At 48.4% G+C, this 23,339-nt stretch overlaps 1 protein-coding gene across 1 annotated transcript; it reads right to left on the reverse strand.

The window, feature by feature from the left end:
* Window positions 1-1,696: 1,696 nt before the first annotated feature.
* On the reverse strand, window positions 1,697-22,579 carry MOB1B (MOB kinase activator 1B). The gene is made up of 6 exons (XM_058838024.1): window positions 22,257-22,579; window positions 7,644-7,810; window positions 5,163-5,256; window positions 3,432-3,565; window positions 2,157-2,320; window positions 1,697-1,866 (listed from the first exon to the last, which is right to left on the reverse strand). The coding sequence occupies exons 1-6, from the start codon at window positions 22,547-22,549 to the stop codon at window positions 1,789-1,791; spliced, it is 930 nt and encodes a 309-aa protein (XP_058694007.1). The 5' UTR covers window positions 22,550-22,579; the 3' UTR covers window positions 1,697-1,788.
* Between the last annotated feature and the right edge of the window lie 760 nt (window positions 22,580-23,339).

Raw genomic sequence — 23,339 nt, forward strand, 5'->3', positions numbered from 1 at the left:
GCCAGATACTGAATAAAAAAAAAACAAACCACACTATCCACCTAGGACTCATTTTTACACTCAGTACATTCCAAGTCTGATTGGCTGATCTGCAGCAGATGCCTCTGGATTTCTAGAATTGGCTGCTCAGAAGGAAAAAAAACTGCAACAACAAAGAGAACCAAACCCTCCTCGGGCAGAGGCGCGCCAGGAACGTGAACCACTGCACTTCCGTGTCCGAGCAAATCCTCACACCTCTACACATTCATCCCTTTTTGCTTCTTGCTGGCACATGGCACCAAACCAAGGAGTCACCCTGAAATTTAATGGGAGACACCAGGTGTTTAGCACCTGGGAGCTGCTGCCTTGCTCACTCTGTGTGCAAACCGTGCACTTGGCATTCGGGAGGTTGGTCACCTCGGCGCTGTCGGGTGGAGGCTGGCACAGGGCAAGCCGGAAGATCAGGATGCCTCACTGGAAGCCAGCAGCTCCCAAGTGAGTCATTGCTGTGCTCAGCTGCTCCCTGCTGCCCGTGCCAATGGCCACTCTCCTCCCCTGCAGGCTCCTGCACGCCAGCTCCAACCCCACTCGGCGTTTCTGGTCAAGCCGAGGCGCGCAGAACAGCAGCTCAGCTTCTCTGTCGTGTGCTCACCTCGGCCTCACCCCATTCCCAACAGCTGGAGCTCCCTGGAGATGGGCAGTGATTTTAAACGGGGGGAGAACACCACCACAGTAACCTAACTCCCAAGCAGCCCATGAAATGATCTCCCCTCCGAGACACATTTCCTCAAACAGCAAACACTGGCCACCAGAGCCCCTCCTCAGAGCCAGGCTTTGCATTACTAAATTAAAAAAACACCCTTCCCCCAGTTATTTTTCAAGCCAGGTTTTCCTCACTATTATTATTATTACTACTATCCCAGTGCAAATTCTTATAGGGAATATTTTCCCTAATTGTATTTGTGCAAACTACCTGTTCATTTGGCAACTGCTAGGGGAACTTAACAAGCTGGCTGACCCAACTGATGCTTTCCTGCTAAGAAAATAAAAGCAACTATGCAGAGTCCCATGGCAGCAGACATGGAACTACTGGCTAAGCACAAGGTCTGTGTAGTTTTTGACACCACCTTCGCCGTCCCGCTTTAGCGAGAACTTTGCTTTTCTTTGTAAGAAGTCATCTAGCTCTGAAAAATTCTATATTCATCTCTAAAAAAATAAGACAAGTATTTGTATTAAAAGCTGGAGATCATTGATTTCAGCAAGTTATGGCTTTTTTTTTTTTTTTTTAAGTGTAAGCATAGATATATATATATATATTTTTAAAACGAGTTTCAGTAAGTGTCTGGGTGTTAGTACATATTTTCTGTTTCCAGCAATGTTCAGTATTGTATGTGCTTTGCACCTCAGAAGTGAGTCTGCCAAGGCACTTAGAGAAAGTAAGCAAGTCTTCCAGGGACTTCATGAGAATGGGCTACCACTGACACAACACAAGAACCCATCCACCAGCAGAGTCAATCCCCCAACCAAGCACGTTTCCTTTATAAACACTCAGCACCTGCTAGAAATTCCACGATGAGTAACAACAATGAAATAATAGTAATAAAAAAAAAGAGCTATTTAGCACATGTCACTAACAGAGAAAAGATTTCCCCTAACAAAAGCACAGAAAGTAGATCTCAGCTGTCACTGGTAACAGCACAGGGGGGTTGGTTTGTTGTTGTTTTTTTTTAAAAAAAAAACAAATTAACAAAAAACAAATACCACACGCTTGCTTAAAGAAACAAGTGACTTCAAGAAGTCCTCTTCCTTTTATCTGTCCTTGGAGGTGAGCTTTTCAATCAGTTCTTGAAGTGGTGCAAGTTCTCTTCTATCAATAAGGTTGAATTCCTGTAACAGGGATGAGCAGAAAGACACACACACACTGAGTTTTGTGGGTTCAGCTCAGGTGAGAAGCCCTACTCAGCCAGAATTCATTTGGCACTCAGCTCTCCAAGCCCAGGCTCAGCCACTACAGCCTCCCTTGCCCACCTACCACTCTCTGACCAGCAGTGTTCCACTCCCTGAAGCTTTTTCTCTCTCTTAAAGGGAGGAAAACTAAGAAGATGCTGATTTTTTCCCTACAAGAGAAGGGGGATAACATAGCTTTGAAACGAGAACGCTGTCTGCAGTGTCCTTACCTGAACAAAAAAGATAAAGTGCTTGAAAGAAGTGTTAAGGTGTGCCTCTTCCTGCAGCTGGATCACGGGGTCAAAGTGCTGGTGGTAGATGTGAGCATAAACTCTGAAGAGACGCTTGAGAATTGTCTTGGCCACTGACATGAAGTTCTTTGGGAATGGTACGCCTGGGAAGAACAAAACAGACTGCTTATTCTTCAACTCCCAGGCTGTGTCTGCCTGTTTGGAAAGCCACTACAATGCAGGACAGATGAAATCAGTTTCAACAGCAGATCTTCGTCACTGCACAAGTTTTATTGAAATCAGCTGGGAAACGGCAACCGGCTACTGGGAGCGATGAAATCTTGAGCTGTCACTTCCCCAGGCTAAAAAAAGATATGTGTCAACCATCTGAAAAGAGGAAACCTGTCTAGCTTCTCCTCACTCACCAGTCTCCCCAGTCAGCCCAGCTCCTCTGCAGCCTCTTCTCCAAGTGCTCAGGCCCTGTCTGAAGCTCTGGGTGCTCTGAGGCCAGTCAGGACCTCACCAATGCTCTCAGCTCCCACCACCAATGTTTTCATGTTCCTGATTCAGCCTGCCCTGCACACGTGTAGATCACATCTGCTCCTCTGGCTACTGCAGCCCACTGGAAATTCACACTTAGCTGGTCAGTTTGTAATCTCTGGATGTCTCTCTGAAGGAACCCTTTCTCTAAAGATGATTAATGAAAATGTGTCAAAAGCCTCAGAAATTAGTTACAAAACTAAGGCAACTAAGAGATCTCCCCTGTTACCTTTTCCAAACTGTTGGTTGGTCATTATCTCCCTCCTGCTTTTCTAACAGAAGCCTCTTGAAAACATCTATTTTACATTTCCACTTAAAAAACAAAAAACAAGTAAAAATAAAAATCATCAACTTAAGATCAAAGCTGTAATTCAGCTTCTTTGGAAAGAAGGCCTGAAAGTTCCTCGTGACAACCAAACATTTCTTCTTTGACAAGAAGCTGCCAGTTACTGGTTGTAAGGGTCTGAGACCCTCTGCTTTATCCAGACTCCATGAACAGAGCAAGGTATCTGTTAGAATCAGTCCTTCCTGCATCCAGAATTGTGACAGGAGTTCATTAGGAGTACTAACACATGGATCAGAGTTCATGCATTACAAGTATCTTAAAAGATAAGCATGTTTAGATAGATAATGTAACCTTCCAAACCTGCCCCAGGTATCAACCACTAAGGAGACCTTCTCATGCTCCTGTGCAACCCAAGGGTGCTGCTGAGCTGCAGCCACTCACTCACTCACCTATTTTTGAAGGAAACAGCGTTTCATCATCCAGCTGGTCCTGGACCCAGGTCATCAGGTAATCGATGTACTTGGGAGCAGAGCACTTGATGGGTTTCTTGATGTTGGTGCCGTCTGCCCAGTGGTACTCGTACCTGGGGTGAGACACCGCCTTCAGCACCTCTGAACCGCTCCTGACGGGCCTGCAGGGCTGCTCCTCCTGCTCCCACACCCTCCCTGCTGCCCTCCTGGCTCCCTCTCTTCCTGCAGGCCTTCCCAAACCTCAGCCAGGCTGCCACAGCAGCAGCCAGCCACACGCATCATGCCCCTCCAGTTTAGGGGATTTCTTCACATTTGAAAATATTCTTACAGGATTTTGTGCAGCTGAAAGCCAAACCAGGTTAGCTCTCGCCAGAGATCCCAAATGATGCCTCTTCTACAGGCACAGGTAGGTTCCTAGGAATGCTGTTATAAACTGGAAACTGATATAAAATGCCTTCCAGCTAAAAGAAGAGGTTTGAAGCAATCAGGGCTGGTGGAAGGTGTCCCTGCCCATGGCACGTGGCTGGAACCAGATGAGCCTTAGGGTCCCTCCCTGCTCAGACCAGTCTGGGATTCGGATTCTGTGGTTAAGACAACTTCTAGGCTACCTACACATCCAGACAGAAAGGAGTCCTCATCAAATTCAGAAGGGAGCAGATATTTTGCCTGGCTTGGGGAATGCAGCTGACACCAGCCCAGAGTGTGGATAAGCTTGGAAAGATATTCATTAAAAGCCCCAAGCACACCTAACAGGGGGAGTCTGACAGTACCAGCTCCCAGGTGAACAACAGGGTTTGGATGTTACAGATCACACGTGTGGTTTCATGCAAAGCCCAGCTGCATCTGATACATCTGTCCCCTCGATTTGTTTAGCAAATTCAGTGCTGTCAGAACAACTACTGGGAGAATATTTTCACCATAAACAAATTTGATGAGGGATTATGAAGGTGCTGCTCAAAATGGGGCAAAAAAAACCCCTATTTTTCTAACAGCAAGAAACCAGAATGTCTGAAAGCATGTTAAAATTGCATCTAAGAACACATAAAAAAATCCAAGACACACCAAATGGACTGTGTTTCCGGATTTATGAAAAAACAGGATTTCTCAACACCCAGTACTGCCCTAATACCAAGATTTAAGTGGTATTCATGTAGGACAAATATCAACGCTTAGCTGAGGCACCAGGATCCAGGTGCCTGGAACCAGAGCAAAACAACAAGCTGAATTAGAGAGCAGGAAAAAGCACAAACACTGGATGTCTCCACAAAAGCACAAGCAAGAATCCAAGAAGAGCACATTGGATTCTTACCCAGACATCTACTACTTCTACAGTACCTACAAGGAGGATTTTGGTAAGCCCTAATGGAATGCCTGCACATAAAAACTTTAAATCTTCATTTAAGAAGGCCTCATTAATGTTTCAAAAGAAAAAAAGGGGGGGGGAGAAATATAATTTTGATAATTAATTTACTTTCCAGGTTAAAAGAAAACAACAAGGAAACACCAAACAAACATAAACACAGACCTAAAAACCCCAACTTTCTATTCCCCACCCCCTTAACCGAAGTTCAAACCCTTCTTCTCTTTCACATCCTTGCCCCCCAACTCCAGCCACTCATCTCAGCTAGTCTCAAGATTTTAAACAAACAAAAAAAAAAACATCTCACAACAACTGCACCACTGCCAAGAGTGTGAGGGACATGCTCTTACTTTGGGCCAGCAGACATGACAGGGCAGCTCTCCTCTGTGCAGAAGTCCGTGATGGTTCCGTAGAGCATGTTGATCTGGTTGAAGAAGTCGACAGCTGAAAAGCACAGAAAGCACCCCTGAGCACTCTGCAGCACGAGATCCCTATGGGCCAGACTGCAAAGCACGGGTTCTGGAATGGGTTTGGGGGGAAAAAAACGTCATTGCTGTTGCTTTTTTAAGATCTGTGACAAAAGAGATGCAACCACCGACTTTCTGCAACAGCCTCCAGCAAGAACTATTTAATTGTTCACTGCAGCAAAATCTTCGGTTGGAAGAACAAAAAGGAAGGAGAAAGCCTAGTTATTTCCTTGCCTCAAAGTTTAGTGCATTTTATTACAATCCCAAATTCTGCTGGCAAGTGTGGAATCAAAGAAAGATTTTCAGGGTAAGCTTTGCAGCTAGAGAGGAGCAGGTACTCGCTAGGGGACAGTGGCTTCCCTCAGGATCAGTATTCCAAAGGCCCACCTTTCCCAAGAACATTTCACCCAATCCCAGACTGCTTCGGGTGGGAAGGGAATTTAAAGCTCATCCAGTTCCACCCCTGCCATGAGCAGGGACACCTTCTGCTACCTCAGGTCGCTCCAAGCCCTGTCCAGCCTGGCCTCAGGCACTTCCAGGGATCCAGGGGCAGCCATAGCTGCTCTGGGCACCCTATGCCAGGGCCTGCCCACCCTCACAGGGAGGGATTTCTGCCTAACACCCCATCTAACCCTGCTGCTACAGTTACTCTTTCAGTTAATTACGCCAAACTCTTGGAAAAGAAGGTTCTTTTTCAATAACTAAGAGCAGGTTCTGTCTTGAGGCACTGTGCTCACTGCAATTTATAAAACCCACTTCACCTGCAGGTGTATTTCAGAGGATGAACAGCCAGGATTAGACAAATGTCACTGGAGCAAATCACAGCCACTGCTCAGCAGAGGCAGAACCCCAGCCCTCGCTTCTCGAGTGCCCACAGGAGCTGTTAATTAAGTTTCCACTCCCTGCTCCCAGCAGAAACCACAGCCCACTGTTTGCTTCAAGGCAAGCACGTTCAGAAAACCCACACAGGCTCCAAGAAAAAGACTGATTATGGCAAATCCCACACTTGGAAGTCTCAAAATCCCCAGGCACATCAAGCCATTCCCTAGGACACCCACCAGGCTGAGAGCAGAGCGAGAGGCAGCAGGTTGGTTTTTGTGCTCTCAGGGCCGAGAAGGGTGAAAGCAACGACTCCAAGTCACACATCCTGTCTGCTCAGGACACCTCTCTGTGAGCAGAGAGCTGTGCAGGGATGCTGAGGGAAGGGAGCAGCACAGCAGAAGCTCACTCCTTAATTACACAGCCACAGTTTCATTCCAGCTCATTCAGCAGCTCAGCCATTCGGGAAGGGAAAAACTGCAGCCACGCAGGAAAGCAGAGACACGGAGCGAAGGAACCACCGAAAGGGAAGGATGCCAGCAATATATGAAGCATCTTTAGCAATGCTTACTCACACAAGTGGGCTGGCTTTTTCTCTAGTCAAGTTTTGCAATGCAGTGTGAATTCACTTGGGCAAAGGATGGTGTCAGCAATTCCAGCCTGCCCTGGAAACAGAGGCAAGTGGAGCAGCAGAGCACTGCACGGCTGGCTGGGAAGGGGAAGGTGGAAGTCAGTGTGAAGGTTTCACTTCCCAAACATGTCAAAGAGCAAGAAGAAACAAGGCAGAACCACAGAAATTTAACTCAAGCATCATTTCTACTGCTGTGCACAATCAAGCCCGAGGGGCAAAAGATGAGCAAACACCCAGACAGGGCACAGAGCTTGTGTCAGCCAAAACTGCACAGGCTACGGAGTGCAAAAGGAGAATCCATTCTTTAGGAGCAGAGGGCAAAATTCATGCAGCAGGGAGAGGGAGGAGGAGGAAACAAGGTCAAGCAATCAGAAAATGCTAATTTAGGCATCATTGTTTGGCCTGAAAGCAGAGAGTTTGGACAAAGAGCTTTAGAGGAAGTGAAAACAATGACATCAGAGACTTACCAGAGCAAAGGCTCAAAATGTGGTAGGAACTAAAGGAACTAACTTTAGGAAAATTACAAACCCCTTTAGAACCACAGAACCATTCAGGTTGGAAAAGCGCTCTGAGATCATCCAAGTCCAACCTGTGCCTGACCTCCACCTTCTGACAGCCACCTCCAGCTATTCCCTGGACATCTCCAGGGATGGGGACTCCAACACCTCCAAGGCTTGGCAACGTTTTCCATGAAGGAATTCTTCTTGAGGCTATTTCCAGTCACCCTGTCCCTGTTCCCTGGCAGCAAAGCCTGACCCTCACCTGGCTGCACCCTCCCATCAGGGAGCTGTAGAGAACAAGGTCCCCCAAGCCCCCTTTTCTCCAGGAATAGCAAGGGACACACAGCTGTCCTCCCACAAGTGTCAGCCCACTTTCAACACCCCCCAAGGATGAAGAAAAGGCCAGCGACTCACTGTTCACTGCAACCCATTCATTCAAGTCTTCCCCCTCTGGAAGCATCACAGCCATCCGGAGGTTGCCGCTTCCCAGCGTGGCCTCGGCATGTTTTAGCAGCTCGTACTGGTGAGACCCCTCGGGAATATTCTTCTTTGGTTTGAAGGTTTTGGAAGAGCGACTGCCACTGCAGAAGAGAGAGGAGATATTTAGAGACCTTCACAGGAAGCAAAAAGGAAACAAGCAGACCAGGCCCAGGGAAGGACAGGATTAACTTTAGATACTTTACCCACTCACATCTTTTCACATTGCAACAGGGTATTTTACCAAAAACTGGGATGCTAAAGCAGAAGGTATTCTGACTTTTTTTAAACCTTTTTCTCACCCAATCACTTCCTTAGCCAAAATTTTGTTTGGAAAAACTTGGACTGGCTTACAAAAATAGTTTAGACACTCGAATTTTAAACCATGGCAGTGAGCCTGGATGGCACATGAGCCCCTAGCACCTCAGAATCATGATGTGCAAAATCAAATAATTGCAGAAGTGTCCAATGAGTCAGTATTTGAGTGGTTTTGTGTATGAGCTGAGAAAAGGCCTCTGTCAGAACAGGCAAACTGAGCTCTGAATTCCAATGCAAGTGCAAAGTTGTGAAACCCAGACAGCACAATTCTCATTACAAATATTATCCACATCTCACTTCTTCCTATAAAGACTTGGCCAATGTTTGACCATCTCTCTAAGGAGCAAACAGAATATTTTCAATTGGTAGGGTGCAAGGGGCTGTGTCTCTTTACTCTAGAAAGAAATCCTTGACTTAGGGAGACACTGCCCCCAGAAAGGGAGGGGAGGCCCTGGCCCAGGTGGTCCAGAGAAGCTGTGGCTGCCCCATCCCTGGAAGCATCCTGTGGCCAGGATTGGAGAAACCTGGGCTAGTGGAAGGTGTCCCTGCCCGTGGTTTGGAACCAAATGGGCTTTGAGGTCAGTTCCAACAAAACCATCCTGGGATTCCGTTCTGTGATCCCAGAGCTCTCTCCAGGGCTCCAGAGGAGAGGCAGCATCCTCCCCTTCCCACAGGCCTAACCCTGGATCATGGGTGGTGTGGAGAAGGGTTTGGCAGGACCTGCAGGGATCGTGGGCTGGCACAGCCGAGTACACTCACACGGACACCCGACCAACAGCAGCACAGCCTGCTGCTGAATGCAGCCAGGAGGAGCAGGAGGGAACATCCTGCTCCCATCTCTTCTGTTACAGGACACTTCTGGCCGCTCCTAGTCATCCTCTCCTCTCCCCAAGCCAGGATACCAGACACATAAATCCTGAGTAAAGTAATTGCCTCCCCGTGGGAGTGAGAAGCTTCTGTGGCTCAGGGAGTCACCATCACCTCCCACCCCTCCAGCCACCTGCAGCTGGTGCCAGGCCACTCTCAGACCAGCTCTGAGCAAAGAGGAAACTGAACAAAACCCAACAAACAAAAACCCCAAATCTCTGGACTGACTACTTTACTTAAACCCAACTGTTTTCTTTTCAGGAACACAGCCACTTCAGAGGCACTCTGCCAGCGTGAGGAGTGAAAATACAACTTCAAACATCTGGAGAGCAGGAGAGACTGGGATCATTATCTTTCCACATGTGTCAGCGTAAGCAGAAGGAACCCAGCAAGAGCTAAACACAACCTGGGAAAAGGTTATGAAATAACCAACCCAAGGAACTGTTTCTATTTTAGCACAAAGAGTAGGCCCAACAAAGGGAGGAGGGCTTGGGAATAGAGCACAAGGCAAGCATGGTGAAGGAATTCCCTAAGTAAGTAGTTTATTCTGAGAAACTCTGGCAAAGAATTCACCGTACCCACCCCAGCTCATGAGCCTGCACAGAACCACAGCCAAGGAAGCAGAAAATGCAACACGCTGGAAAAAGCTTTAGGTAGCATTTAATCCCCTGCTCTCCCCTTCCCAGAAACACGGGGGGGTTCTTCCCAGAAGCTGTCAAAGGCTGTATCAACAGAATGAACCACCACACCATCCTGTCTTAGCCTCCAACACCTTTCTGATGCCTGCCTCTCAAATGCAGCACAGCCACCCTAAAACAGCAGGAAACGCTGTCACACCAAAGGCAGGCAGGCAGGCATCCAAAAGGAAAAGTAATTGGGAAAACTGCAGCCTGGCAGTCATCACGTGCTATGGAAATACCTGCAATTTAGGCAATAAATTATCAGAATTCCACGCATTTGTGCAGTTCACCGAGGCCAGTTAACACACTCCCTTGAGACACAGCTCACGGACAGCCTCGTGCAGCCTCTCTAAGCCAAAATCTTGATAGGATGTGGTTTTTCTTGGAAAGTCTGGTTAAAAATATTGCATGAATAAACGGTATTCCAATTACTTTAGTAGTCCAGAAGCTCCCCTGTTATTTCACAGAAAGAAAAAAAAAATAATTATTTTTGCCTGTTATGCCAATCAGTTTCATGTGACAGATTCAGAAAGTTGTCTTCTCCCAGGTCTATTTCCTCAGCTCCTGGAGCAATCAGTGAAAAAAGTAACTTAGAAAGAGTTCTGCCTGGTGGCCAACAACACACACAATCACCTATGTCTGGGTCACGGGTGACACTTTATTTTCAGCTACATTCCATAATGGAACGGGCCATTTCTGTCGAGGTTTAAAAACGCTTGAAGAGAGCAGGCAACACCTGCCTTTTCCTGTTGAGAGCCTCTGAGCTCTGCTACGTATTAACACAGAAGTGAGAGGGGGCAGAGCAACCAGTGAAGATCCCATTTTCCTTGGACATAAGAAGGCCAGGGAACAGGGAGCACGTTGCACCATCCCCACCATGTGCCACGACCACCACGCAGCCTTGCACAGAGAACTGACTTCTCCAGAAATTCCCGTGATTCCACGGACGCCTCGCTCCCTTCACTCCCACGTCCAAAGCAAACCATGCCCTTCTATTTTTACATAGCAGTGCCAGCTGCAGCTGAATGAGGAGCTGTGTCTGAGGCTGCCTGGCAAGCCCTCCCCACCTGCAGGAGCCCACGCAGCTCGCCTGGAAGCAGGAACACGCCGTGGCCTCCAGAGCTGTCATCTCAGCCGCTCGCCCGCTGGCAGTGGGGGTGTTTCGTGATGCACCTTCTGCAGGCTGCTCTGTCTCAGGCTGGGAAGAGGATGTTTCCAGAAGACAGGAAGAATTTGAGGTGTTCTGCTCACCCCACATGGCCTCAACAGCTCCTCTCAGTTTCAAACACAGCAGATGTGCTCTCTGCAGCTTAAATACCCAGCCTCAGCTCTTGATAAACTTCCCAGTAACTTCTCCCTTGGGCTGGCCTAGCTTAAACCTCCTCACTCCCAACCATTTGTCCACAGGGCCTTTCAGCACAGATTTCTATCCATTTCCACCAAGTCTGCAGCAGATTTGGGGAAACCTGAACTAAACCAGGTGAGTTGAGGCTTCTTATCCATAAAAGCTACCCCTTCACAGGTTGCTCTCAGCCAGAACTAACCTGAGGCTCCCAGCTGCTGTGCAGTGGCAGCATTTTCAGCGTTCATCTGCCACCCACGTTCCTCTCCCTGATCCATGATGCTGAAGGCCCCTTCCTTGGGGTAAGGAGGGAGTGACTAACTCCTGGAAGAACAGCTGTACCACTCAGTGTCTCCCCAAAGCCATCAGCACCATGGCCAGGCTGAAACAAGCCCTTCAAAGTACTGGGGAAAGCTCAAAGGGATTCTCAGAAAGCTGAACTCAGAGACCATGCACAGAACATTCACGAAATTTATCCTCTTTGAACTCCTGCTTTTTTCACTTTCAAACACCTTTAAAGACATTAATTAATCCTCACCAAGTGTCTTGGAAGTAGGGACCATTAGTGTCTCGTTACACAGGGAAACTGAGGCAGCAACTCCCTGCCACAGGCTGAGTGAGTTTATCAGAGAAGCCCCCAAGTTTTAGCTCTGTACTTCTTTGTCTCCCTTCTCCTGCTGTGCCTCTTTTTAAACACAGAAACACTCCGAGGCAAGACCCAAATTCCAGAAAAGCAAACATTTCCAGCCTTTAAACAATAATACAGCTCTTCAAATGGTAACATCCTGCTAAGAATAGAAACATCAGAGCAAGATGGGTTTGTTTCCACCAGCCAACACGTCAACATAGAAATTAAACCAAAAGCTCCAGCTACTTTTTGACAATGAAATCAATAGCTGCAGCCTTTAAACCCGTTTTTCCCTGTGACAACCACAGCATCAGAAGGACAGAAGGTAAAATTAAGCTGAACACACTCAAAATCAGCAGTGATGAGACTGAACTTGAGCATTTCTATTTATAAAACTGAATAGTCACAACATTTCTGCCCTGAAGAACGACAGTGTGAGGGCAAAGAATCGCTTCCTTCAGTTCATACAGCACCAAGAAGTCCATTTTCTCCAATCCAATTTCCATTGGAAGTAAGCCTGTCTCAGTACAGTCCCTTCAATCTGCAGGTAACAAAAGCAAGGCCAGAATTCAGGATGCATCCCAAGCAGCAGCTCTGGGAAGCAAGCTAGGAGCTGCCAACTCCTCACACACCGCAGCTGCTCTCCCAGAGGGTAAGGCAAGGGTTTGAAAGCAATTCCAGGCCTAGAGCTTTTGTTTTGGTTTAAGGAGGAATCAGTGGCACTGACTTGAAAGATTTCCCCAGACACACGGCCACTACTCCTGTAGGAACAGAATATGTGGGGTTTATTGTTTACCACCTACACCACAGAGTAACTTCAATCCTCCAGAGGCTTTTGAACCTGCAGATGCTTCTCAAGGGCTACTGGAGTACTGACAGGGAAATCAGTGTTTCTGTGAGATTTTTCATTCTCCACCCATCAAGGTGGGGACTGCAATCTGGCTTCCCTTTCTAGGAAAAACAGCTGTCTTCACATGCTCAAGTTCCCCACAGGATGGCAGATGACAAAGGCCCAATCTCACATATAGATCTGAAAAAACACAGGTTCCATTACACACAAGACTCAACAGGTTAAAAGAACAGACTTTTATCAGATGATTCACATCCAGGAAAGAGAAAGTTATTTAAGGTAGCCTTAAGGAACAGTTTTGCTTTTGCTTGCCCCAGCCACCACGCCTCGGCATCAAAGCCGACCTAACCCGTACGCATCCACACTCCTAAAATGCGTTTTTTTTCTGCATTTTTACATACACAGTTTAGAGTCAGCAATCTCAAACCAGTGTGGGATTGGTCCAGCACAACTCTTAGAAGCACCAGAACACAGCTGCAGGGAAACCTGAGCTGGCTGAGCTCTGAGCAGGGGATGAGTGTCCGAGGAGCGGCCGCTTCCCCGTGCCCTCGCTCTGTCACCCCGCGGCGGCACACGCTGCCAAATCCACAAGGATGTTAGGAGGCCACAGCCTGTTTTCCAGCCAAACCAGGCACCTACGCTTCCCTCTGCCTCCGTTTTCCCCGTCTGCAGGCTGAGAGAGTGCCTGTAAACAAGCAGGAGGTGTTATGCTACAGCGCTGGTGTCTGCTACAACTCCACCCAATGGTGTTCCTGCTGTTTGCCCACTTGGATGCGACCCTTCTCCCAAGTCATCACAACTCCCAGTGCAAGGAACAAGCCAGCGTCCAGAGCCCCATCCCATGACCGGGAAATCATCATCAGTTTGCTATGCTTACAACCAAAATAAATTCCCTTGTTTCACTTACAACGCATTCATTTAATACACTTTCATCTCCTGGAAAACCCTCAAAACAAACAAAGCGAGTCACAGCTGCCCTCACTGGATACTACCAGAGCCCTGGCTGTGCTCTCCCAACACAATTCCACTACTCCCAAGGCAGCCAGTGGCTACGGAAGTGACTCAACCTCTCCTGCCCTGTTCCCTGCAGGACTAGCAGAGAGGGGCAGGCCAGAGCCACCAACAGCAGTGCCAGCAGTATCCATCACAGAAAAGCTTGGATCCGAGTTTGCCAGGCAGCCGTGCCCTCCTGAGTTGCAGGGACAGACAGGCAGACACGGGGACAGCGCAGGAACTGGAACACATCCCTGGCACAAAACCTGCAGCCTCCCCAAAGGCTGGCTGAGCGTATTCTGTGGATGTCACTGGTCTCCCAAGTCTCCCACAGACTTTTTCCAAGAGCTTCAAGACCACCAAACTTGAAATACCACAAAGAGGCTTGCAGCAGAGACCCAAGCACCACTGCATGTTCTCCCCTTCCTGACATGCATTTGAAATCCTGCAGCATGAGAGGAATCAAGGTGATCCCAAATATTTTGTTGCACGCTCCCAGGAATCCACTGACTACCATGAGGCAAACGCAACACTGTCTTCACCCACAAAATTTCAAGCTTACTATAAACAGATTTTATATTTCTTAGAATGTATCACTACATTTTAGTCTTGGCTGTTCTGCTGGGTCCTTTCAATCATACTGAGGTTCCTTGGCTATTTCAATATTAACATTTACTGTGTACACACACACACACGCCGTGGAACTGTAAGGAGTAATCCAAACTAGGTTTATTTCTGCTAATATCCCAATATTCACGTAGCACTTGTTTAAAAGAGCGGGCTACTGGAGCTTTGAAGAAGGTAAACATGAAGTACTCCATGAAGTACTCCTTTTCCAACTGCTTTGTTTTTTCCTGCGAGATGGAGCTCACTGTTCTGAACATGTCAGCCCACAATTAAGCTCCCTGCAAGCTCAACAGCACTATTTCCTCACTAATGCTCCCCTCTTTTCTCAGAGATCCCTCATTTCTGCCAATTAGCATCAGCTTACTCAAGAGGGAGGGCACAGCATGAACTCCAGCTCAAGTCAGAACTTCAGCAGCAATTTTTCCAAGTTTGGTTTCCACAAAGGTTCAAACCTCCTTACTGCAGGGACAAACCTTATACACCATTCAGCAGACACAACCACACTTTTCTTTTCTTAAACCTCCCCTTCCCCGTACATAAAACTGAGCAATAAGGCACGAAGGAGCTCCAGATCTGTAACTGAGAATATCCTGAAGCGGCCTGGAGAGCCCCAGCCGCTGCCAGTCCCTTGAAGCATCCCCCAAGCTGCTGGGGCAGGAGGCAAGGGGGCAGCGTGCCCCAAAAATCCAGCAGGTTTTGCCCAGCGGCGATTCCTGCACTCCAGCACTTTTTCCATGTGACACACAGGGAGCAGGGTCCGGCACAAAAGGTGTCCGCTGCTTCCCACAGCCAGGTGCTCCTCCTGCCCCGCAGGTTTCCTGACATCCAGCTGAATTATCTGTCTGCCCATGACTAATGCCCTGTGCTGCCCAAGCTGCTGCTAACAGTCACACCCTGTAAATACATTTACAAGTAGGAAGCAGAGCTTTGCAGAAAGCCATCCACAGCCCGCTGAGGGTGATAAATTGCCATAATAAAAGCTTGGCTCTAGCATCAAATTAGACCCTGACTTGTACACCAAATATAGTGTTTGGAGAACATGCCTCAGAACATGGATGGCTTCCCAAAATGCTGATCAGTGCTTTTGGAAACCGATGCTTAATGAATGACTAAAGCAAATCTAGTCACACAACCTAAGAAATCGCATCAGGGCATTTCTAAAGGAAGAAAAAGAGACTTAACCGAAGCGTTTAAGACAGCTCTTCAACCCTTTTAAACACAATAAAAAGAACCATCGCTTAACAGGCTTAGGGAATAGACAGTTAAAGGAGGAATTTAACCAAATTTTTATGGGGAAAAAGTCACTTCAGCACTTTCTAAAGGCCGCCCTTTACCGTGACCCCCACGCAAAACAGGCTGAGGATAGGAACGTGGCAAAGGACAAACACTGGGCAACTTCCCAACAGAAAATCTCAAACAGAGACGGAAGATTACACTTCCTCTTGGATTAATAGGCAAAATGGGGTCTGGATCCAGGAACTAACAACTGTCAGAGGCAAGAAACGACACAGAGAACAACAGGAAGAAGGAAAGGACAGGAGGCAGCAATGAATAATCTAACAGCTTTCCAAAAATACACTGCATTATCTCACCCCCAAGTATTTCTTACACAACCTCCACATTTCATAAAATCCTCTATGCGCCACATCTAACTATCTGCAGGAAAATTTGCTTATCTCTTCCAAAGTGTCTTATCAGGAAAACCCACCGGTCTGAAGCATCTGAGAGGGAATGACTGCTCCTACGTAGTTAGGAGCACATCTCTTTTGAAATTATTTAAGCTTCAGCATTTGACACTTGAGCCCAAGGTCAGTTGAACTGTTCCATGAATTTTCATATTCAGACTTGCCCTCTTTTGTTTTTTCCACTCCCATTGCAGCAAGAAATTTTAAGAAGAGCTGTCAACCACAAAAGCTAATAATAGGACATCAGAGAGAAGCTGTTTTTCCTAAAAAGTACACCTTAGCGTTGGGAAAAAGCAGTATTTTTGTGACTATAAAGTAAAAGACAAAGTAATGACATTTTGATTCCTGGATCCAGAACACTGAGCAAGTCCCTAAAACAATAAATCCATTCAAGCAAAACCAGGACTGTGCTACTGAAGTTGAGAAAAATACAATTAAAGTACCAGCTACCGAAACAAAATATAGGTTATTTCATTAAGGTCAAAATAGAGAACCCACCCAATCGTTATTTGGGTTGAAATGGTTTCTGTATCCAAAGTCAGTCGTCTCAATTTTTAGCAGAAGAGGAATTGACCAAAGCCTAGCATTTGTTCTTTCTGTCGTAAGGAAAGGAATTAGACTCGTGATAAAGACAGCAAATCCAGGCATTATGAGTCCTTATCTGCAAGATGTTCTCCTTCACGTGAGGAAGGGATTAAGATTGTGTACGTCAGTATCTTAAGGACACAAGCAATTAACTCCAGAGACAAGTGACCACACGGAAAGATGAAGTGGTGTGAGGACAGAAGACAACAAAAAACACCCAAGCAAACCTCAACTAAAACTCCAGTGAAACATGGGCTGGATCTCTCCAAGCGTGCAAGAACACCAAAAGGAATGGAGTCCTGCCAAGGATCAGCTGTGAACTGGAGAAGGAAGAGAACAGAAGGAGAGCAAGGTAGAAGTGTCCTCACACACCAGAAAAAAGCCAGAAGCAGAGTTGGGTCAAGAAGCTGAGGTCACAGTTGGATTTCAGGGGGGAAAACAAGACATGAGAGGAGTGAGCGAATTCGCTTCCACCCACTGCTTTTAAAAACATCAAAATACATTTGCAAGGCAAAAACTACTGTTACCTCCATGAATTCCCAGGGTGGGACTGACACACAAAATTACCATCTCCTCCTCGTGAACCGACTGACTGCTGACTCAGGCTACGGATTTGAAATGGGAAGCGAAGCCCTGAATCACAGAGAGATGCTTGAGATGCACCACGCTTTTCATCTAAGCTCACTAAGAAATCAGAAGTTATTTCAAACTTATTCTCCAGGAACTGGTTTGAGCTGCATGGATACGTGCAGATCCTCAGCTCTCCTTCCATTCTTTCACATCCTCTCCTCAGAATATCGACCCAGGCAGCAGTGCCCTGGGAAAGCATCTGGGAGATCCATATACACAGGCAAAGCAAAGCACTGGATCCTCACAATCCCACGTCATGAAATGTAAAGGCTAGAGAAATTTTTCCAAGTCTGTGAAAAGTGATAGTTACACTCAGCTCCAGCTGAAAACAGATTTTATGGCAGCCGAATTTATAACCCCCAGTCTCCCTGGGTATTTAAAAGGAGGAAAATAAAAACCAACAAAACCAAAAACGAACAAAAGCCAAACAGCAAGCTCATCGTAGCTCAGCTCCAGTAGGAAGTGGCTTAGTTTACAAACACTAAAAGCATCGCAAAGCCCGTGCTGCGGTTTAGGCCGATTTGTGGGTCAGAGGCTTATTGATAGCTCTGGCAGCAAGATCTGCCTTATTGCTTACGAGGGAAGACTTAAAGTGGCCAAATTTAATGCAGCTATTTACTTCTCTTGAGGAAAAAAAAAACAAAAACAAGCAGCTTCATTCTGTCAGCCTCTTGCAACCCTCCAGCCACCCTCCAGCCTGGCAGACAAATGCTTCTAATATTTTATCCTTTTTCAAACAAGATAAAAAACACTGTGTACGTCTCAAGACAGCACGAGGTGGAACTGAGACCCCACGGCTGTGGCCACAGAGAGGCCCTAAATCCAAAGGCCTGTCCGAAAAGTAAAAGGTGACAAAGGCATTGGGTGAGGATGGAAATCCCAGGAGGTCTCCAGCACACAAATGACCCCCAGAACTGATCCTTGCTCCACCGCTCCTCCCTGCAAACAGCGAATGGCATCGGCTCACTCACACAAAGAGGGAAGGACAAACAAGGGAAAACAATCGGGGCATAAAAGCAAACAATTAGGAAGCAATTAACACCGGACATCACTGCGATGTAGTAAACACAACTTTCACACCGAACAATGCCTTTCTTCCTACGCTTTTTTTCCTCCGTTCCAAAGCCATGTTTCCATCTGAGAAGGAGCTGCCTGACAACATTTAGAAGCGACAGTCACTCTCTTCACCTACTGCAGGTCCCCAAAGCACAGCAGCAGGGGACAAAGGCTGTTTTCCCAAGTGCCAGGCCAAGTGCAGACATCTCACAGCCAGAACTGCTCTGCACAGCCCCGGGACTCCGAGGCAGACTCATTCTTGCAGAAATAAAAGCCAAGCAAGCAGCTTCCTTGCTCTCTACCTCCAACCTCACCGATAAGGTGGCAGCACTCCATTATCTGACACCCTAAACCCCACGTTTTACTTCGCTTTAAGTTCATTTGAATTTCCATTTAAATGATTCCGACCACTACGGAATACTTCTGCTTTCCTCAAAACTCAAAATTACTGTTAACAAGAAAAAAAAAAATTATTATTTGGGAAGCTGGCAATAGCTTTACAGTCCTCTCTCTGATTTACTTGTGGGAAAACTCGAGAGACTTCCCAATCCTGGTACTTGAAAAACAACCAGGAACTGAACACATCACTAATGGCAGCAGTCAAGGAGCTGATTTTATGTTAACACATGCCTGTGTGGAGAGCGCCTGCCCTGATCCCACAGCAGCCTTATGCTCCTCAAGCTAAAACTGACGTCAACAAATACAATAAAACTCGGGGAGGGGGGAAATATCTGGATGTTTGCTCTATTTCCCTTTTCTGACAGTTTGCAAATGCCTACAAGCTGATTTTTCCACGAGCAAATCCCAGCTTAGGAGTGTCTACCAGTCCTCTGGGGGAGTCCTTGACCTAGAGGAGATAAATCCATCTCCAGAAGTATGGAAGGAGCACTCACAGAGCACCCGGCTGCTACGCTGCCCCCGTCATGAAGGGAATTCCTTGGACTAGGAGCAGCAACTCAGCACCTCGGGAAGCTGAGGAAGGGACAAAAACAAACAGCCCTGATGTTTTCCAAGAGCAGGATCAGCCTGAGGATTTGAGAAGGCCACACTGTTTGTCAATCTGGAAACAAACCCATCGGCTCCGATTTTGGTATTAATCCGCAAGAGATGCGAGGGGAAAACAAAGCAATGCCTTGCTACACCACATTCTGCACATATATTTACACACAAAGTGTGATGATTTCAGTTTAAAAAATAAAAACAACAAAACAACAAGCCATGTTGATATGGAGCATCAAAGCAGCCGCGAGCTGCGCTTGCTCTTCTGCTGCAGAAGAAGGCAGAGAAGGACCAGCACACCTTGCCCCAGTTTGGTCTGAAAGTTAATTTGGCCCTCACTCACCTCCAGCAGCTCCTCGTCCTCCCAACACTGATCAGGCAACAGCTACTTAAAACAATCTCTCCTTTAAAAAACCCTCTGCTGGCATCTTTAGAGAGGGATTCACTAATCCAAAGATAGGGGTTCTGGTTTCTTGTTGTTGTTTTTTTTAAAAGAAAAGACAATTTCAGAACTTCAGTAATAAATCTGAATATTTTCTTTTTATAAATAAAAGGTTTTCATCCAGCTTCCTTTTTATGTAAGTCTTGCCAGCAGGATAACACAAGCAAGCTACCATATGGCACGCCCACCAGAACTATGTTTAATTTTTTTTCCTTGGAGATGTAAGCTAAAGTACCTGCAACTATGCTGTAATTTCCTTTTAGACAGAACTTAGCAAGCAGTGGTTTTTTGCAACTGGAGATATTTCCTCATCCAAATCCCATTTTTAAATAATTTTTAAACATTTGGGATAACCTATTCAACCACTGGAGAGGTTTACAGCGTCTTTTCAGAAAGGAAGAAACCGATCAGAAAGAGAAAACCACGGCGCTGAAAATAACAATTGCTGTCAAAAACTCTCCTCACAAGACAGTCTTTTTATAGTGTTCCCCACAAGCAGAGAAGACAATGGCTCCCCTTGATTTTACTTCCCCCCACCACGTAGCTCTATATGTCACTGGCCCTAGCAACAGGGAAGAACAGCCAGGGATTTGTCAGCGGACAGGGCTGGGTTATCCGAGCACAATCCCCCTGTTTTGTGACAAGAGGGGAGCCCCTGGGAGAAGGTGGCTTTTGGCACAGCGCTGGGTGTCAGAGTGACAAGCTGCAGCCCGGTCCCTGACCATAAACCTGCAAGACAGGTCGGCTGCCAGGCAGGGAAACCTTCCTGCTGCACAAGGACGATCCTCCTCACAGCCAGCCCCAAACTCTGAGTCAGCTCGACGAGGGACAGCAGTGCCACTGAGGCAGGGACAACAGCAGGGACAACAGCGCTGGCACCTCCGCAGCACGGTGACAGAGAGGTGAAAAAGTTCTGTGAAAGATGAGGTTACAAGCGGCAGGCAAACCTGGGGGGTTTGCAGCTCCAAGGGCAAGCTGGCATTATTAAACCTGCAGATACCCACACACTATATGAGAATAAGTCTTACCAAGCCAAAATTCAAGTCTGAAAAATGGTGATGCTAACTTGCTGGATCCCTAAAAAAAGCCAACTGACCAAAAAAAACCCATCAGAACTCACTGGCAGCAACACAGAAATTTTCCCTGATCACCTCGAGGCCTAGCAGGCATATTTTCTACTTTTTTTTTTCTTTTTTTTTTTTTTAAAAAAAAAAACATTTCCAGACTGCAGATGAGTAAATTAGGTATCATCTACAGCACTCTGCCAGCAACAGCTGAAGCAGCTTTGCCAACATTTCTCACTCTGCCGTGCACTAACTCCAGTTTTCCTTTCTGCCTTCCATCGAGAAGGATCGTTTGGAACAATGGGGTAAAGGTTTGCTTTCCTAGGTTTCAGAAGGGTCTGAAAAAAAACGAACCAACCACCTCATTATTGCCTGTGACAGAGGATGGAGGGTTTCATGCTCTTCCATTCCCAGCTAGCCAAACGCCACGGAGAGGGAGGCTCTCTAATTTGTAAACCAGACTCCCAGGACACTCGAAATCCCGTCCCCCCCTTCTCCACCGTGGCAGCTGAGAATTACCAAGGAGGGAGGACAGCTGGGCTTCTCATTAGGAGCACCGCGCCTCCATCCACGGACAATCATCTGCAGCCACCTCTCTTGGGCAGCTGAGAGGTGCCTTTCACCATCCCTGCGGAGCGGGCAGGCCAGCGGGCTGGCTACGCCAGAGTTAAAAGATAAATACAAGGGAGGGACTGAGGAGGAAGCCAGCGCCAGGGTTATTTGTCTCCATGAGAACACAACTTACTAGAACACTCCAGCTCTGAGATAAAGTCTCTTCTCTAAGCCCAGGCCACGTTTACATGTGCTGGTTATCGATGTAAGCCTCAAACGAGTGTGAGATATTCCGGCGGCTGCTCGCACGGAGCCCGGAGTGTGCGGGAACACTCAGCGGGGACAAGGCCCTAATGGAGCTCGGCTCTTCCAGGGCGCCTTTTTCTGCTGCCTCGATCGCCCTTCTTTGCCTAGAGCGCATCTTCGCCTTAACTAATAGGTCACTGAACCGGTTTATGCTAATTGTCACAAGTACCTCGTCTTTGTTTCCAAAGGGAGGGACCAAAGTTCATTCTGTTCTTGCCCACGAAGCAAAATTTCGACAAGTGGGGCTCTGCCCGCACCTGAATCGCCACCAACTCCCGAGGGAGCTTTTCCCTGCCGCAGTAAAGCCTGGCCAGGTCCTCGGCGGGGCTCCGGCAGCCGGGGAGCCCCACCTGCCCCATCACCTGCCCCGGGCTCCGCTTCCACACGTCAGCTCCTAACTCAGCTGCACAGACACACAACGCTACGGCACCAACCTCCGCCCGCCAGAAACGAGAAACCCGCAGGAAAATATCACAAAACCTCGCCGAGAGCCCCCGGCAGGGTGTCTGACCCCGACCCCGCTCTCGCCTACCCAGCGACACCCCTTGGCCGGGCAGCACGGCGCTCAGCGGGGAGGTCCCCCGGGCTGCTGATCCGTGGCTGTTTCCGAACTCGTATCCGTGAGGGGAAGCCGTGCGGGAAGGGGAAGCCCGGCTCGCCCGCCCTCCAAACGCCCTCACGGCGCGGCGGCGGCCCCGCCGCTCCCTGCCGGCGGAGCGGGGCGGCTGCTGCCGGCAGCGCCGGGGCACAAAGGGAGACAGCGGGGAGCGGACGGAGCGGGCCCCAGGCCGGCGGGGAGCGGCGGGCAGCGAGCGAGCTGGCGGGCGGCGGCCGCGGCCTCTCGGCGGGCTGTGCTGCCCTGCCCTCCCCGGCGGGACGGCGCAGAGCGAGAGGAAAGGAGCCCCCAACACCCCGCGGGTACTCACAACAAGAAGCTCATGGCGATGGCGGCGGAGCGGGACCGGCGGCTGCCTGGGCTCGGCGCGGCTCGGCTCCCAATGGCAGCGGCGGCGGAGGGCGGGCGGGTGCGGGGAGAGCGCCGCGGGGCGGGGACACGGCCCGCCCGGCCGCCATCGCCCCCAGCGGCCCCCGCCTCCTCCCTCACAGCTGCGGGGCTCCGGCTCCGCCGCGCTCCTCCCACGGCCCGGCCGCTCCCCCTCAGGAGTCCTTTCACAGCCCCGGGCACGGCCACCCCACTCGGGCGTCCCCTCACAGCCATCCCGCCGCGCCGGCCCCTCACAGACGCCCGTGTGAGTGCCCCCTGAGACACCTCCATGGAGACGGGGATCTCCTGCCTCTCTAGAGTTCCCTTTCTCTTCGGAGACCGCCATGAACCGCCCCCCACCCGAGAATTCCCTGGAAACGCGCACCTCCGGCCCCTTCAGAGCCCCCCTTCTCCCCTCAGGACAAAGGGGGCCAGGTGCCAGCCCACAGGCAACCACCACCACCAGAAAAAGAAGAGAAAGGTATTAATAGCGTTGCTGCCCTCCTCACTGGACCTTTTTTTTTTTTTTTTTTTAACGAAGCGTTACAAAAGGGATTCCAATGTTTCTTAATATTTGATTTGTTAGCAATTTCTAACGGGGCTGGTGAGGGCAAGTGATCGGCAGAGGGGCGCCCCTCAGGTGACACCACGGGCAGCTGAGGTAAAAGAGCTAAACTGCTGAGGCAAAAAAAAAAGCGTTTTTTTTAAAGACACCATTGGCAAGCAGATATAGTCACATCCCAGTGCTCTTTATGGCAATAAAGTTGCAATCCCAGGGTATAATTTTCACACAAATATCTCGTTCTGTTTAGGTCAGTAAGAAGCCGGATTTTGGAGAGGGCACAGGACAGGCAGCATGACCCTCAGGGATACCCTCCTGCTGCAAGGGGATTTGGCCATCCCAAAAACCTCACGATGCTTCAGGTAGACCAGAGGAAAACCTGATGACTTTCAGATTTATCAGGCAAATTCAGCACATCAAAACAGGCTACAGTCCCACGCAACACTAACTTTCCATACGGCA

Source organism: Poecile atricapillus, chromosome 4 (assembly GCF_030490865.1).
Source record: "Poecile atricapillus isolate bPoeAtr1 chromosome 4, bPoeAtr1.hap1, whole genome shotgun sequence".
Lineage (NCBI taxonomy): Eukaryota > Metazoa > Chordata > Aves > Passeriformes > Paridae > Poecile > Poecile atricapillus.